Raw genomic sequence first — 19052 nt, forward strand, 5'->3', positions numbered from 1 at the left:
AACTACATGGTATTTGAACAGTGAGTGAGCATGCCATAAACATTTATTAGCTAACACAGTCACTCCCATAGTCCTCTGGCTCCATAAAGCCATTTACTCATCAATTATCCTAACTCACCTTCAAATGAGAATGGAATACACCTCCTAAGAAGACAAATCACTTTTCCAGAGTATTATAAATTCTTTTGTTTTAAAGTGAGGGTTGGGACTGAGATGAAAGAGCACTACAGGTGTCTGCCTTCTGTGCATCTGATGCCCAAAACTTCAAGCTTAATCAATCTGCTCACTTCACAGGAACAGGGATTGGAGGCACCTAAATGGTCTCCAGTAATCAGGTTTGAATTATGACATGTTTTTGCACTAAAAGATCAAGCTACACTTTCCTTCCTGTTACTTGGATTGCTATCAGACAAAGGTCTCACATAATAAATGCAATCTGCCTCTTCCTCCTAATTCCCATTGGGCCCACAATGGCAGTGAAGCATCCCAATGCCACTGTGGGGGTGCGTTATGGATGTCACTTAGGGCACAAGCTGAGGACAACCACTGTTTAACAGCCTCTGGAACTGAAATTCATCATACTAATTCTAGTCAGAGCTAAAAAGTCTGTGTGGCACTCATAATCCACTGGTTCTGGTTCCCTGACTGCACACTCTGGGTATCTGATTACTACTGTCAATGCTTTCAGAAAGACAGTACAAAAATCACAGGAGACTACAATTACTTACAGGAGAGTAAAGTAATACCCAGCTGTGTGAGCAGGACCAGGTTTTCCTTGGCCCAGAAACTCTTATTAACTCTATAAAAATCCATAAATATTGGAATACAAATCAGACTTGGACCCTCAAGACCACATAGGTTTGTTTTTATGGTCAGAGTGACTTTTATTATAAGACCAAAGGCCCAAAATTATAAAGAAATGCATGAAAATATACTTGCCTTCCAAGTCAGTTTTATAGATAACAGAACACACTGAGATTGGTGATAATAGAAATTCTTCCTTTGTGAAACTGACTAAATGCCAGCATCACCACTGCATTTTAAATGATATTAAGATCAAGGCAATCCAGATATTTTTGATTAAGCCAAAACATTAGCAATACTTTTCCTAACCAACTTTTCACAAAAGGAAATTCTCCAGAAACGCTTTGAAATCAGACATCAAAGTCAGAACAAAAAGGAAGACATTTGAGAACGGTAATAGGAAACACACAGAGAAACCTACAAAAACATGTCATTGCATCTGCTGCTGCCATGTGTTTGACAGCACTGTGGGTCAGCCAGCCCAGCACACCGCGTCCTGCTGCGGGAGAGGGGAGCAGCTGGAGGGCTTTACCTGTCAAAGGACGGCTTTTCTCCACAGTCAAACGCATCCTGCAGCTCCTTGACGAGGTTAGCCTGCCCAGGCAGTCGGAACAGGCCCTCTTCCTTCAGCCCCCGCTGGCGGATGAAGTCCACGCACTGCTCCACCAGCATGGGAGCCAGGCGGGGCCCATAGCGCTTCTCGTACCGCACCGTGTCCTCCAGCTTCTGCCCAAAAATCCCTGCGCCAAAGAGACACTCTGACTCAGCTCAGAACCATAAACATGCCCGAGGAGCCCTCTGTTACAGCCCATACAATTTGCAGCTCATTCAAATGCCTGGACAAAGTTTAATAAAGAACTAACATTTATATTATTTGTACTTTTGATTCAGTAACTAAATTCTTGTGACCTGCAGTAACCATCCAACTAAAAACTACTACTTGAAATTATGAAGAAGAAGACAGAAAGAGACAACACCCAAAAACTTCCATTTTGTTCCATACTTATTACTATATTCTAAAAAACTGAAATTTAAAACCCTTCACCATGTGAAATTACACACTCATGCCCTCTAACTCCATCACCCGAATTGGCAGCCTTCTCTAAGGCCTTAAGTCAAAAGCTGTGTTTTCTTGGAGGTCAGTGTTAAAAAGCACAGAAAGCTCAAAACTCCCAAGCTTCTGAGTTCCAACATCAACCTACTCCTTTCTTAAGAATGAAATGCTTGAGTTCACCATTGACACTCCTCTGGAAATACAGTGCTGACATATTTTCCAAGAGTGCTCAAAAACATTAATTAAAATAAAACACTTCTAATTATTTGTGATACCACAGGCACAGAAAACACAGAAATAAACAGGATTTTCTGTCATAAAACATCTAATTCAAAAGTGATGCATATCTCCATCTTTTTTGGTTAATGTCTAATTACTAAGTATCTCCTGTATCAATTCCAAAGACATATAAACATTATCTGTTTATGTAACACATGGAGGGAAAAGTATTTATAAATGTAACTCAGCATTTTGTCACTACTAAATGAAATTATTATTTTGTTCTCCAAACAGACAATGACAAATCCATTATGCATTACCAACTCCATTACCACCATCTGCTTTAGCAATAATAAATTCTGTGTATGAAAAGAAGTTCCTGACATAAAAGGTGAAATATGTCAGATGAACTGCAGGAAACCTGAATTCATCCTTAAGCTCAGAAGAAAATGGAGGCTTTTTGACAGAATTAATTTCAACCCTGATCTGAGGATATCAGTGCTACCACTGGAACGACAGCTACTCTTTACAGCTTATTTGCCTCTCTTTTCAAAGTGCAGAGCAGCACAATAATGTTCTGGCATGTCATCTGTGCTGGAAGCTCTCTCTTGAGACCTCCACTTGCTGAACAGTGTTAGGGCTGAAGCAAAGTAATCCAATTTCTATATATAGCAAGACAATGAATAGTTCTAAGGCAGTCACAATCAGAAATTAAATACCAAATGACTACTTCGCTTTTGCAATGATGTACACTGTAAAGTATAAAAAAAAAAGTAAAAAGGAGGCAGTAAATTGTGCCCTTCACTGAGCACTGTTGGTTTAAAAATATAAAATATTCTAGAAGAAAAACAGACTTGTTTTGGTATGCTTTTTCTAAAAAGAAGCCCAAAATTGAGCTAGACAGCTTTTGATTTTGACCTAAAACTTAATTCACCCATAGATTACAATTCAGATTGAAGCGTCCATCTGGGTAACCTTTAATGTGCACATTTTTCCTTCAACACAAAGGTAACCTACACCTCAGTTGCAGGTAGGACAGCTGCCTTGCAAATGCTCAAGGATGTAGGGCAAGTCTCAAGTCAACCACATGGAAGGTCCAGGGTTTGTAGTTAAAAGCAATTATTTTTACTGTAGCACAGGAAGAAACTGGAGAGAGTAAATGATGTCCTGCTAAGACATCCAAGGAGTCTCTGAGATGCAGAGCAGTGTATTTTGTGATTTCCATGGTACCCACACTTGGGGATGCCAAAATCAGCAGTAGGTAAGGGAAATGAAGATCACACAGTCACTCCTTATTAGCTCTCTTTTTTTCATGCTGTACAAAACCCAAAGGCCAATAATTAGCAGTTAAAGAAGGAATTTTTATAACTTCAGAGTCAAGTTTAGAAGAATATTGACTGATGTAGCATCCACAAAGTTTAGGGCCTTGAGGCTGGCAGAGGAGTTAAGTATGCTAAGTATGTTTTTTTAATTCTTGCATACCATCCTAACCTCCTAAAAACTGACTATGGGGATGGGAGGAGCATTAACTGAATTTGTGCTTCCTGCATTTTTCCAAGTTAACAGTTGCAGCTGGTTGACACAAAAAGAATCCCCAAGTCCTTCCACTTGCTACACTCCCCTCTCAAAGTAGTGGAATTAATGAGGAAGGTCCACTCAAAGTCAGTTAAAGGCTCTGTGTGATTATGGGAGTCTGGGGATTTCAAAGTTGTTAATATATGAGAAAGCTGCACTTCAGTGCCCTCCAGTCTGTCCCTTCTCCCAGCTCCACAAGCCTCATTTTCTCTGCCTCTGCTCAAAGGGCAAGTGTTCTAGCTCCTCAACCCCTTAGTGATCCTTTGCTCAACTCATGTTAGTATTCCCTCCACCTCCTGGTTTTGGTGGGTTTTTGTTTGTTAAAGGATACAATATCTGGAATATGGTCTAAAAAATCTTAAGCAAAAGACTTTCATCGCTTTCCTCCTTCTGCCAGCTTTGCTCCTGCTGATACTGCCCAGACTGCTGTCAAATGTTCCTTGCTGCCAGGTCCTCTGCTGGCTCATGTCCAGCTTACTGTGCCCCAGGGCACCTTCCCCAGAGCTGTTTCTCTGGGGTTATTCCTTCTCAGGTGCAGGACTGGGCCATCCTACTCCAGTTTGCACTATGAACACACAGCCTAAGCCTCCTTGCAAGAACACATGAGAGGTCCTGGTTTTAAACACAAGACTTTTTGCCTCTTTTCAAACAAAATACTACAGGATATTCCAATTATACCACTACAATGTACACATAATTATAATTCATGCCCACTGACAGTACAATTAGCAGGAATAAGCTTTCTCCTACTGGCTATACCTTCTCACCACACTAACTTTCTTTAATCAGTAACGTGCATATTGCTGCTTACATTTGTAGGAGAGAATGAGTTCTTAGACCTAGCAGAGTACTTTGGAACTCCTATTAGTAATGACACTACAGTCAAAATATATCACTTTCTATTAATACATTTTTGGATGCTGCCTTTTTTAAGTTCATTTTAAAATTGGTTTTCAAAGCCCATCTAACAGATACTGAATAAAATCAGGATAAGGGCATTTTGTGCAGTGGGAGCAAAAACCCTTACTTATACTATTACAAACTGCTGATGCATCACAACACAAAATGTACTGAAAACAGGTGGTAACCAGAAAGCACTAAGGTGTCTGTAACTGGAATTAAATAATATTTTTCATTGTGTTTGGCATTGGAATTGCTCTCAGGCAGGCTTGAGTTGGTGTCTAAGTGTAGGCTGAACAAGATTCTCCAAAAGAAGCATTTCCTCCACCTAACAAACACAGAACACTGCACCAGGCAGCACTTGGCCATGAAATGAATCAGTCATGATAAGCCTGCACAAATATTGACTAGAAGTTACAGACTGGCTGATGCCTTATGGCAAAGGTGCTCTGTTGCCAGGGACAGAAGGGACAGAAATGTGACAACTCTGCTTCCACATCGTGTTGCCATAGCTTCTACCTGGCTCATCATCCTTCTGGTGTCTCCTGGGTAACGTGTACCCTTCTTCCACTGCCCCTCTCTAATGCTTTTATCCCCTCTCATGCCACAAATAACTGCTACAGAGATGCTGCAGATGAATAGTCTACAAACATCAAGAGGTTGAGTATTTGGAATCAAGCATTCCTGTGAAAACTGCAGTTCCATAATGTTTGGAAGAGAAAATTATGAACACTATGAAGCTGTAATTCATAATTACTTGCACCTTCTTTACAAAGAAGAAAGGAAAAGTCAGTCCAAGTTATGGAGACTAGATTATAACCAAAATCACAGAGACAATCGCAAATGCTGTTTCTTAAGAGTAAATTTACATTACAGTAACTAACCAAGAACATCTCTGTTGGAGAAGGAAGTAAAAGAGAGCTCTCATAACTCATGTGGTAATCCAAACTGAAGTGGCTCCTCCTAAATCTCAATGTCATGTCTCCAAAATCCAGAAATGCACGGATGCACAAGAGCTGACTTGTGGCTGGGTTCATCCTTGGGATAGGGTGCCAGAGGAGAAACAAATAAATCAACAAGAAACCATAAGATTCAGAATAGCATTGGCTTGGCTTCCCCACAGCTGGTGAAAAGCAGAGCAATAAATGCACAGGATCCAGTTCTGACCAGTCATTAGATTTAATCAGCAGAACTGCTTTTTCAGAGAGTCCTTGCAGGTCTGTAAAGCTATATCCAATTAAGCCAAGATCACGCATAACATCAAAGAGGAAAATCACATGCTAGTGAAGGGCATGCTGAGCAGTTATTCATTAACTAGAACATTCCCGTGGCAGAAGTTTTGTAAACACTTTGAGAAACTGGGTTTCCATGCTAAACAGATACCCAGAAATATTATGAAAAGCACCACAGTGCTATATGCAAATTCTGCATGTGTCTTCTCAAGAGTTATGGAAGCACTGTGGTTATTTTCACAGTACACAGTTACAGTTAGAATATGGCTTTAAAAATCTAAGAATGCTCTTAGTCAATTATTTCCTCAGCTAACTGAACACAGGCAGGAGTCACATCTAGTCTATGGACTTCTGATCCAGGAGGAAAAAAAGGAGAAAAATCTAGGTGGCCATTCCATGAAGAATAGCTTGAAATAAGGAACATCTCAAAAAAGCCCAACTGCCACTCTGCATCTACCATGGCACAAACATTCAGTGAGCCAGAAGGTTTCAGACAGCAAAAGGCACTGATGATCAGCAAAGGGCTGATGTTTTCATACATGGCCACTCCTGTACATGTGCAGCAAAGCATCAAGGGGTCCTGGTGCTTCCAAAACATGTTCTGGTTTCATGGGCTGTACTGATCAGAAAGGGTCAGTTAAGGCTAAGGGAACCAATCTCAGAATCCGGATGTGAATTTTAAACAGCTCTTAATTCTTCATCAGTAATTCATTGACAGAAAATAACAGATCAGATGAATGGCTTTCAACAGCGGGCCTGGGAACAAAGGTTCTGGAATAACACATATATGGCTGTCATGGCCACATAACACCTAATAATGAGTTTTTAATTATTATTTCCCATCAGCTGTCTGCTCAGATGTTCCCCAGCAGTAAGTGCTGTTTTGAGTGGATCAAAGACAGGGATTATTTTCTTCTTTTCTACCGAATTTTGTAATGTACAGGATAAAAAAAAAACAAAACACCAAAACCAGTGGTAGCAGAGCTTTGTTCCTGCCTGAATGATTATCTTCTCCTTAACACTTCTCCCAACCCCACAGTCAGAGAGAAGGTAAGATAAACTCCCACCCTGGAGTTTAGAACATTTGCAACCCCAGTACCTGCCTGCAAAAACAACACTGACACAAGAGCAGAATTAGATAAAGGAAAGGAATGGGAATGGGAAAGAGAAAAGGGAAAAGGGAAAAGGGAAAGGAGACAATTTTGAAAACATCACCAGGAACTTGTCACAGTTGATCACATCTGAGCCTGCACTATTTCTCTAGTCACAGCCAATGCTACCTCCTTCTCCACAACTCTGCCCACCCAAATCCAGCACATTATTGAATGTTCTCACCACTGCATGCCTTCTCAGATGCTGCTTTCTCCACTGACCTTGCATGTTCTCTATGGAAGTTCCTGTGGTGCTATTTAAACAGAGAGCATCTGCTTCAAGCTGGAGTTTAAAGATGTTTGGCTCTGTCTCTGTTCAGATGCTGCCCTCTGAGCTTTGACTTCTCCTATGACATGTCCACCAAACCCCTGAAGTCTGGCATCTAATGTTTTGGTGCCAATCACAATGGAAATTTGATCTAGATTTCCAGGAAGGGTTCTATACCTGGTATCATTAGTGAAGATGATGTCATGATTCTCTTGTACTTCTTCCCACGACTAGCCAGTGGTTTTCCCTGCTGACTTTATTTTCTGCATCATGTTTCACAGCTTACAGCTAATTGATCTGCTTTATGCAATTATGGATTAGGTTTCCAGAAGGCTAGATTTGCCTTTCTTTTATACTTAGGTATACAATCTGCAAATGAAGTCGCAATAATTCAGTAAACCAATGAATAAGACAAGTGCAGTTAGCCTAATGTGCCAGTACCACCACAGTAAGGGCTTGACTGAGTCCAGTTAATGCCCATCTTTCTATTGACTTCAGTGGGACACAACCAAGTTAAATACATGCCCCAGCATTCTGCAGCTCTGATCTAGGGGCCTTGACAGACAATGCATATAGAAAGCAACCAAAATAAATTTTACATAGAGGAAAGCAAATTAGCAGCATCATTTCCATCACTCTGTCCTCTGCCCCAAAGTGCTGCTGCTTCACTTGGGAGTTTTAGACATGGAGAGTTTCTGTATCACAACATATGGGGGAAGAATCAACAGCTGAAGCTCTTCTTGGAGCAGCTAAGGCTGTACCCAGGCACAAAGGCAGCTGTCTGCAAAATTATCAGTTAATCCTTTATTCAACTTCCAAACATTTCTCAAATAGTTAAGGATATAAACGGGGCACAGGCAGCTCTAATTCACACCGACACCTTGAAATGCAATACACATGCACATCCTCCTGGCCAGCTTCCAGCAGGACTGAACTCCAGCAGCCAAGGGCCTTGGGGAGGGGGGTACAGGGGGCAAACAGATCCCAGTGCCACCTCAGCTGCAGGTGATACTGATGTCTGCAGCAGTTCTGCAGCGAGCCCCTCGCTGGCTGTGATCCTTCCTTCCATGACATCGCCCCTGACTGCCTGCTCGCCAGCCCTCGAAAGCAATGATGTCACTACACTGCTGCTGAGCCTTGGGAGCACAGCTGCACGGTCCTGCAAAAGGGCAAGTGGAGGAAGGAGCAGCAGAAGAAGGTGACAGAATATATATACAAATAAGAATTTGTGTAATTTAAAATTATTTCTCACGCTTCAGAAAAACATGACAATTTAGCCCTTTCACTTGGATTTCTCAGTCCAGCAGAGCTTTTAAAACAGCACTAATATCCTCCCTCCTCTTCCTCCCCCACACAAAGTTTTTGTCCTTGCCATGGACACAGTTTCTCCTCATCCATCCCAAATGCCCTAGTACCTTACTATCACTCACTGTCTCTCTGTCTCAGACATGTGTTTCCCCTCCAGTGCTTTCAGCTGACATATTATGACATCCAGCCTCCTCTTTGCCCTCCTACCCCAAGTATTTCCATTCTCTGCTTCAAGAGGAGTATGTGCAATGCAAAACAGAACTGGCTATAAACCTCTCTATGCCGCAGGTGAAAAGGCAAATGCAGGCTGCAGGGCAGCACGATGAAATGGCAATGCAGCCCATGCACCAGAACAGTGCATTGTAGAGCTACACTTCACCAAAAACCTCCGAAATCAAGGACTCAAGCTTCTGCACAGATGAACATTTATCACTTTGCTTTGCCACCTCTCTTCTCCTTCCCTCCCTCCCCCCACACAGACAAAATGCAAATATAAACTCTTTTTCTGGATGTTCTGCCAAATAGGCAACTCAGAGCATCACAGGTCTGATTCCCTCAGTGTTCTCACTCAATTCTGCTCAGAGGCACTGCAATAATCTTGTCTCATTCCACCTCACTCCTGCATTCATGGGCTGTTATGTAGAGGAGACAATATCCACTGGCCAGCTACAAACAAATGAACAAAGGAGTAAATAAATCATTGGTGGAATGTTGGCATCGGCATTGTTTCATGCCTTTTGTTTCGGTGCTCTCCTCTGCCCCTGCACACAGAGCCCCCTTGACTTCTCAGCAGCCATGGCTTCAGCAGCACAGCAGAACACAGCAGCAGAGCAGACCTACCTTTGCGGAAACTAAAGCACCGCTTAATTCTCCGGTAAGTAGTTTTGGGAATGAAGGGAGCTGCTGCTAAGGCACCTGGGCTGCGGACTCCTGCATTTCTGTCTTCAGGCATCATACAGGCCAGAGCCCCCACGTCCCTCCAGAGCTCTCCTTCACCAGCAGCATCCAGACAGAACACCACGATTACTCATCGCTACTGACTGCTGAGGAGTTTTATTTGTCAGAGTGTATTTTCCTCTGGAGCTAGGAGATTTGTGGTCTTCTAGATCTTGGGTAGGGCTTGAAACGATTTTGATGTTCTCTTCTCTGCTTCAGTTTTGCTTTGGGGAACAATTTCCTTCCGTCTATTTCCTTTCGTTTCTTTTATTTCCTGCAGTAAGACAACTGCCTATTATGCAATGTCACAACAAAAGAGTTTCAGCAAAAAGATGTATTTTCCACTCAAACAGAATGCAGGGAGAGAAAGACCTCTTCCTCCCGGCTGAAACAGGAGGCTGAGTGGCAGAGACTCTAATTCCACAGCAAAAGCTCAGCACTGTGTGGTGTGCAAGGAGAAAGAGCAGAACAATACCAAAAAGGCCACGGAAGAATCCTTCAGGATACAACACTCCTCGCTGGCACCCTTAATTTCTGCAACCGAGAAGCAAAAATAACAGTCCCTTCGCCCGAAAGGCTTTGTCCATAGCACACTCCTCTCAAAAGTCCTTTCACAGAGCCAGCTCCTCGTGCGATGCTCTCACGGGCTCCTCGCCTGTTTCACTGCCTTCCAACTAGCAGGAGCTCTCCGGGGAGAGGCGCGTCAGATGCGGCAGCGGCGCATCCTTGCCGGCAGGATCCCGGGAGCGGCTGAGGAATCCGTGCCCGCAGCGGGGGATGCTCTGGCGGCCCCGGGGCAGGGCTGGCAGCGGGGCCGGCAGCGGGGCCGGCAGCGGGGCTGGCAGCGGGGCCGTGCTGCTCCCCGCCTGCGTGCAGCAGGTGCGGGCGGGACGCGGCGCGGCAGCCGCAGCGCAGGTTTGTGTCTCCTCGGGTGACTTTGGGTTGACTTCAGGCTGTGCCTGTCATGTGCGGCGGCTGGGAAAGCCAGCAGGCTGTGCCTGGCTCCTGCAGGAGGTGCCAGACCTTACACTAGTGCCCCTGCTAAAATGCTCATGCTCCTTCTTCTCGCCTCCTCCCTCCCCCCCTTAGTTGCAGGCTCTGTAAAATATTGCCTTTTTAATCTAATCAGGAAGGGAATTTCATGTGCAAACAGGCATTACATGCCCTGCCTCATTTACATTTCTTTTCCCTTTCAGATTTTTCTTTCCACAGTCACCTTATTCCTCTGGTGCAAAAAACAACCTGTTTCTGATGAGCTTAGCAGATTCCCACCTGCCCCCCTCCCACCTTCTCCTTCTAGCACGGGTTAACAAATAATAGTTTAATGACACAGTTAATCATTTACAGAGCTCCTCGCTCTGGTACCAGGAGTCCTCTCCCACTGCCAGACAAACTTTAAATATTAGTGGCTCAGCAAGGCTTGTACACATCCGTTGCACATACACACAGCTTACTTACAATGCTTAAAAGAACCAGAAAATTCACATGTTACTCAAAGTGGCACTTGACTTGTGTGACAGCAGGCTATTGTGGTTTACCATTAAGTACTGAAATTCAGGAAGCTGATATCAAACTAGTGTTTTGATTAATTAGCTGTCTGAAATAATTATGGGTTGCAAGTAATTACTTGTTACTGGCTAGTCATCATCATGTGATTGCAACTTTCCTCTACCTTTTTTACACCTATTATAATATGTAAAACAATTTTTAACTTCAGCAGCTAGAGATCATAAAGGCAGGCTCTTAAGACATCTTAAGTCACAAGTGGCTGTCTTAAGAAGAGTCAGACTGTTGCAGCAGCTGTAGCAACATCCACATAGCAAGGGATAATAAAAATACGAGTGTGTCTGGTCATTTGTAATTACAGAACAGTTAACAGGAATTATTTATCCTTGTTAAGATAGCTCTGACTATCAAGTAGTTAATAAAATGGGGGACATGTTGGAAACTTGGTTCTTAATGGTGACACATCCCATGATACTGCCTTTGCCTTGTTATCACAGTCAAACTTTCTCCATGAACACTACACCCTAAATTATATTCCAGCCATTTTTGCATTTTCCAAGGAGTTAACTGTTTGCTTCCCAATACAAACAACCCTGAATCAGTATACTTGCTCAAGAAACCCAAAGAGAAAAATAAGAACATACTTCAAAGTGTTTTAACTGCAAATGGATTGAAAAGGCAATGCAAGGATTGCACCCCTCTAGTTTTATGTAAAACAGCAAGCAAAATCCTCAGTGAGGTGCTTCCCTCAGTAACTGGCATTAAACATTGCTACAACAATGATGGTGTCCTGAGAATTTTCTTGGTGGCTGGAAGGATTCCCAGCTGCAAATCAGAAATAGCTCTTGCCCTATAAAAGCAAATGAGGAGCTGGTGAAGAAAGCAGAGGGTCAGGACTTGAGAGATTTGGTTTCTATTTGTAGCCCTGTTCATTGACTTGGGCTAGAATTTAGTTTCACCTAATCGCAGCTCCCTGCCTGTGACAAGCAGGGACACCTCCACTTGCAGAAGAACAGCAAGGCTGCCCTTCCCTATTATCTGCCACAGAAAGATACTGTGGTGCAGGAAGCCAAAAATCCACAAAGATACTCCCTGAAAAATCCACTTCTGCTAAGCCTCCAAAATTATTACTGCCACAGCAGCTTATGCTGCCACTGGACTGGAACAGGAGAATGCTGAGGAGCTCAACACAAGGCCTATTTTCTGAAGAGAAAGCTGGGGATGGGTAACATTTGTGCTATATAAAACCCCAAGTTTCTTACCTAGCCTAATTACAGAAGACTGTGCTACTCGTACCTTCCCTTCCCCAAATCAACTCCATATACTTGTAGTAGTTCTTTTAAGACAAACCTTCCACTTTGTGAGTTTTGGGTTTCTTTGGTATGGTTTGTTGTTTTTTTTCTAAGACCTACATTCCCAGATTCAGGACAGTGCTATTTATTTAACATAAAGGGCCCGATGCCAGTGACACAACTGCTTTGCACCATCTTTTCCAGGCACACTTCCCCAGGGGAAGCCAAGGAGAAGGCAGTCATGTTTCAGAATGCAGGCCCTAGCTGACCAAGTCCCTCAGTGCAGCCCACCAGTGAGGCCACAGTCCTCTCCTAAATACTGTGTGACCTGAATAAAGCACAAAGGAAGATGAGTGGCTTAAAAGGGAAGTTTTCTTTTAAATGTCCATTAGTCTCTCCCTCCTCCTTCCTCTGTTCTACCCAGGAGCCAAGAGAAAGAAGTCAGCAATAAGAGTTTTCAGTGGTAACTGCACTTCTTGATTGTGAAACAGCACAGACAATCTTGCCCTCCTTACTTTTTTCCAGCAACTTGCAGACAAGAATAATTTGCTGCAATACAGGTGATCTTCCACTGTAGGAAAAGATTTTTGTCCTCAGACTTATAGATTTGAGAGCTCCAAGGAACACACTGACTAACATGCAGACATTTTGTGCAAGTGTATTATAATACAGATATTATCACCAGAATAGTAATGATGAAAATTATTACAATAATTTGCAGCCCATTCAGCATAAGAGAGCTTTTTAAAAAGGCAGCTAGACTCCCAACAATAAATTTTTGGTCCAGTACTACTAAAATCATTGGAGATGCCAGTCAAATTCCCACACTGTTAGTGCTAATATTCTGAGGCACAGCTTCATATAACACTATTACTGGTCTTAGCTGTCACTGGCAGGAAAATTGCTGACAGCTTTTCGAACAGGCATTTAAGAAACACCATGGATGGTTTTTCAGCTGGTGACCAAAGGAATTACCCTGCCTCTCCCTGCAGGAAAGCCAATTTCATACAAGACCAATCTTCTGTGAGAATTTCCCCTCACACTATCAAGAGCTGTCCTCATCAAGGGAAGTGATTCCAGACAGTTCAAAGTCCTTTAAGTGATCCCTCTGCATAGAAACATGGTTACTCCACTTTTCTGGAACGATCTAGACCATTCTCCTCTTTACTTCAAAATTCTGGCTGGGACTCGGAGATCCCAGGAGAACCCCTGTGAGTGTTTGTGAGCACTGCACGCTCCCCCAGTGACTCACCTCCTCCAAAGGGTGCCCATATAACCCTGCGGATGGATTTCACCCAGTCCTCCATGTCATTCTGCGTGCTCGCCATGAGGAGGTAGGTCTCATGGTTAGCTGTCATCCGCTCTCGGTCTCCTCCTGCAAGAAAAGAGAACTGCACTTAGAAACCTTCTGCTTCTGTGCCCAGCCAAGCTCCTGCCAGTCTGACTGCTGGAGAACCAGCTCCACAGCAGACATGGACACTGTGCAGGGCAGTGCTTGCTGTCAGCCATGGCGTGAAAAGAAGGTCCTGTAATATGTTCCCCATGAGACAGTGAGAAGCTGTCATGCTTCCAAAAGGAAATGAGAGGATAAATGTCATCAGTAAACAAAAACAGCCCCATGCTGTTCCAAGAACCGCAGGGGCCTGCACTAATCTGTAACTTGATACACACACTGGAAATTTCACAGCAGTTACTGTACCACGATGCAGAGAATAAATGCAGAGACTGATAAGGGTGCTTTGAACAAGTGGGGATGACTCCATTCTTATTTTCAGGAACACACTGTGCCACACTGAAGGCAGTAACACTTGATACACCCCAGTGCTGCTGTGACTCCCTAAGGAGAAGGCAGATGACACGGTACAGCCCACTGCCTTGGACAGGTCTGATGAGGATTAGATTAAAAGGGAACACACTGCCTTTTTATCTTTTCTTTAAAGGATGAGTCCACACTAAGGAGGTCAAAACCAGAACTTGGCTTGCCACAGCTCCACAGTTTCAGACATGCAGTACTGTTTCATCTCCATTCTAAAAGGTACCATGTTAGTGAAAGGGCACTGAGGATTCAAATCACCTTTCCAGCACTGCAGAATGCCAAACCCTTCCAGAAAAAGTGGCATTTTGACACCCTTTCACTGAGCCAAGGGCGTACACGAGTACTCCACACACAAATGCACCTAAAAATCCTGTCAGTCCCATATTCACACCTTTCCACCTTCTTACATTCCCATTTTTTATCCTAGTGATATCTAAAGTAAATACCTCTGCTCATTACAGCAGGAATACTGCTCCTGGAAGAGTGCCATGCTTAGTGCTGGGCACTGAAACAGATAGGTTTTAAAAGAGAAATCTCTTAAGGACTAGAAAATCCTGGCACAAGTATTCTGAATTAATCTACTCCTGTAGACCACGCTTTACAGAACTAGGACACACAACTGTAAAAGGGACTTAACTGAAAATTGCCGAATTCAAAAGCCAGACATTGGCAGATTCCACTGAAGATTTATTCTTAAAGATTGCATCATTATTCAAAACTTAAATTTTAACTTTGAGGTAAACAGAGATTTCAGTTTTCTACGGTCAAAACTCAGCCATTCACATGCCATGTTCCCCAAAAAGGCAACAAACAAATAATGCAACAACCTGAATTACAGTACATTTTAGACCATACCACAGTTCAAAAGTCTAAAGAACAATGGGGTTGTTTTTTTCTAAGATATAGTAAGGATGAACCTATGTTAAGTGTCAATACTAGAGAAATATCAAGGGTTTTTTTTTTTTTTAAATCTTTTCAGTGACTAGCCCAAGATAAGTACTAATCATGGGTCTTACTTCTGTGCTGTTCCATCCTTTTTACCACGGAGAATAAGGGTATGGGGACAGGGAAGCACCAGAATACCAGATCTCAGCACTCCAATCAACCCTGCCCTGCAGAAAACACACAGTCTGGCACTGGCAATTTGCTCCCCATTTTTACCTTTAACATAGCCATTCTGACCACAACAAGGGCAGATCTTTCATTCAAGGACAAACAGGAGACATGGCATCTTAAGCCTACTTCAAAAGGCCTATTTTACACATCATCTAGAATTCTCACCCTAAAAAGACCAAAAAATAAGGATAGAAGCATAAAACTGCAATATATTCTCACAGCTATTAAATATAATAGAATAAATACAGTATAGAGAAAAATAATGCACCACAATTGCATCCTTTCTGTGACTTATAAAATCTGAAAAAATTATTTTTCTTATCATATTGAACTGTAGCTCCTTTTCATTTCAGTGGACTAGGATCCTGCAAGGTGCCACACACAAAAAAAAAAACCAACCCAAAAACATGCATAAACATCAGATCAAGGAATTTAAAAAAAAAAAAAAGTGGAAACTTGATTTTTTCAGCACAGAGACAACAAAAAATATGACATGTGATGGTCCTCTCAGGTGCTGCCATATTCTTTTAATAGCCTGCATATTTAAATACAACACATTATGTAATACTTGCTTAGCAGATGATGTAGTATTTACCAAGTTATCATGTTATGACAAATTGGAGGGTGTTCTCCAGATAGAGTGCATTAATGCCTGGAGTCTAGCTAGTTTATTTACAGTGTAAATTCCAGAGCAGTACTTCAGCTCAGGTAAACACCCAGTGAGCCAATACACAATCAGCCTGATTTTGCAGAGAAGGGAAGCATAATGTTTAGTTATATTACCTTGTTAGGAGAAAATGAAGCTTTCCTAATAAAAAGAACGTCATCATTTTATAGCAATTTTGGATCTACTTTGTAATTCATACCCCTTTCTTTCACAATGCAGTATTGGATCTTGCAGGGTTCTCCTACTTTATGTTAATGTAGATATCATTTATTAACTAAAGCCTCATTAAAAGACTTTTTTTGGGACACAATAGCACTTGGATTTGTGTTTTACTTCAAATATTAATTTTTAGTGAGAATGTATTTTAAATGCAAAATTTACAACATGAGACAAGAAGAAATGACCATGATTTGGGACAAAAGTCAGATAAGAAATATCAGAAAAACAAAAATAGAATTAGCACCTTTCTGAAACTTCAGTAGGCCTGCAGGACACTTGTGAAAGACATTGTTTGGAATATCCACTTCCACTCTTTTTTTCCTTTTAATACTTTCGTTATGATTACAATGAAGCATGAGTACATTACAATCTCCAAAAATCAGCATTAAGAACATCAACTTGAAAATGGTGTTCAGCATGAAGTCACATTGCAGATGTGAATCCATACTCTTTTCCGTGTGCAAACCATGTCCTATTTTATCTATATCATTTTCTAGCTTCAGATTATGCCTCATCAAATTTCCATGCCTGCACTCCCAGTCCAAGAAATGCCTAAGCCTATGTCTGTGTGATGTGGCCTGGTTGTGAACAGCAGCTCAAGGGGCTGGAATATGAGCTCCACTTTTTCCTTTGTTATTTTGCAGGTGTCACAGGAGCTGGAAGGAGCAGAAGCCAGACCACCTGACCAAAGAAGCTGACTCTGGCATGTTTGAGGTGAAAAACTGCTGTTTGCACAACTGAATGTGTATACCCTGCACATTCCAGCCTCTGGAAACAGCCAAAAGTAATTGGATCTACACTGTTTGGAGTCTCAGAACTACAATGTACCATCACATAATGTTACTCCTGCACCTCTCACCAGACCATAATCCACTTTATTTTCTTGGCAGTGGCAGAAATGAACCGTTATTTACTGAAGGAATCTATCCATATCACCCATCCCGGTGCCCAGTGCTCTGTCCTGCCTGCTCAGGGGCTTGGTGACCCACACACTGATGCTGCTGGCACCCCCAGTACCAGCAAGGGATTTTACAAACTCCTGCCAGCATCCAGAAAAAAGGAACAACAAACAATCCAAAACTCCAGCTACAGTATGGAGAGCCAGTTCCTGCAGGGATCCACTCTGCAGGGGGAAGGAGAAGCACCAGGCTGCGCTGGTGGTGCAGCACCACAGCTCACACTCACAGAGGCACTGGGAGCAGGGACTGCATTGCAGGGGGGGCTGTTTCCTCAAGCACTCCTTATTGCCCATCTGCTGAAGGAAATGGCACAGACATCTGGCATTCACTCCTGAAAGGTGTTTCTACTACTTTGCAGACTCTTCCTGTCTAAGCCAACACCTCTCCTTTACCTGGATGTACCCAAGCTGAACTCTGCACCACGTATTGCCTTTGTCCTTTTAAAAGTATCTTGCCTTTCCTGTGAACAGCATTTCTTGAGAATGGAATGTGAAAGGATTAAATTCATACCAACTGTTTAAGACAGAATTTTCTCCCAGGAGGAACATCAAAAAACTAGGATTAATCCGATTTTTCTGAGCTGAGAATGTCATGGCCAACCTCAGAAGAACATTCACAATCTAAACAATACAAAACAAAACAAAAGAAAGAAAAAAAAACCCCAAAAATCAAACAAACAAACAAATTTGGGACCAATTTCAAAGTGAAACCATTTCATACTCCCCAGTGCATTTCTATGAGCCACAGTTTCTGAAACTCATACTCTCTTCAGCTTGGGAACTGAATGAATATGAAGGGCAGACTGGCCTTATAACAGAACTCACTGAGTTTTCTTAAGAAACATTCTCCTGCTTGGATGCTTTATATTTGTCTCCTCAGGAAAACACTAAATAGTAAAATTTTAGCCTTCTGATATTGCAGATGAATGCACTAAATGCACCTCCATATGGTACTAAAACAGAGACTCCTGGCTACTCACCACCTCACAGCACACTCTTTTCTGTTCAGGTGGATGATAAGACTGTGTGACTTATCATTCCTGATCAGGACTCCAGTTAGTATTCCTTCACAAGCAAAACACCATTAATTATGATAAAATTCATGGCTCTTGCACTACACTTTGTGCTCTTAAATTTTTCCCTTCATTACAAATAAACTGCACACTAATTGACATACTTAATCTGTGTCTCTAGAAAAATCCACCTAGATTTTCTTCATCAACTTTCATTTTAAAACATTTGTATGCAGACATTTTAATCTGAGAAATCATTCAGCAAATTGTGGAGATTGAGTACCAGAGAACAAGATGAACAACTTAATTTTCCTTTTTTCCTAATAAAACCTCTTCAGGAATTTTGGTCATCCAACCTTGATAGTAAAACTTGACACACTGATGTGCTACAGCTCAAATCCACATTTGTCTTCCATATACAAAGCTGGAAACCATGGGATCCATCCATCCTCAAGTGAGACAGGGAACTCCACTGTAGCTGTTAAACTTATCCTCATGCCCAACTTTAATGGAATGTAAGAACTATTCAGCTGGTCACTCCTTCTGTTCATGAACCCTGTGCACCTTGAGTGTGACAAAAATCACACATGGCTTCTTTCAAGGATGATTTGGGCTCCTGCATTGAGCTGATATGGGACAATTTATCCTTTAAACTGCCATCGAACTGGTAAATGAGTTTAAACACTAAAATGTTTTATGTTCATCCCAGCAGGGACAGCAGAAAAACCTATCTGCAAAAAGCTTGGTCAGAGCATAGGCTGAGCAAAGACAAACCAAGGAGCTATTTTAATGAGATTTTAATGTCCTGTTGGGTCCAGGATTCATTGAGAACTTCTCTTCATAGTAAGTGACAATCTGTGTTGAAGGCTGAGCAACTGCTGCATCTCACATGAACAATTTGAAAACCAAAAGAGACAAAGCTGCTTGAAACTTGCTCTCTCTGTGTTTGGGCTTTTTTCTGTGTTTTTGTTTATTTATAATTCTAAAAAGCTTCTTTATTCTGCATATGCCTGGTAAT

General features: G+C 42.2%; 1 protein-coding gene across 7 annotated transcripts in view; it reads right to left on the reverse strand.

The window, feature by feature from the left end:
- ARHGAP24 (Rho GTPase activating protein 24) overlaps positions 1-19052 on the reverse strand; it is a 180395-nt gene that overhangs the window by 16793 nt on the left and 144550 nt on the right. For 6 of the 7 annotated variants that reach the window (XM_056489934.1, XM_056489935.1, XM_056489937.1 and 3 more), the window contains 2 exons: positions 13498-13620; positions 1337-1544 (listed from right to left, as the gene is read on the reverse strand). In XM_056489934.1, coding sequence (XP_056345909.1) covers positions 1337-1544; positions 13498-13620 — 331 coding nt within the window. Of the gene's footprint in view, positions 1-1336; positions 1545-9351; positions 10486-13497; positions 13621-19052 lie in introns of those variants that run through there. The other variant, XM_056489939.1, reaches the window with a different exon arrangement.

This window comes from Oenanthe melanoleuca, chromosome 4 (genome assembly GCF_029582105.1).
Source record: "Oenanthe melanoleuca isolate GR-GAL-2019-014 chromosome 4, OMel1.0, whole genome shotgun sequence".
In the NCBI taxonomy this organism is placed as follows: Eukaryota; Metazoa; Chordata; class Aves; order Passeriformes; family Muscicapidae; genus Oenanthe; species Oenanthe melanoleuca.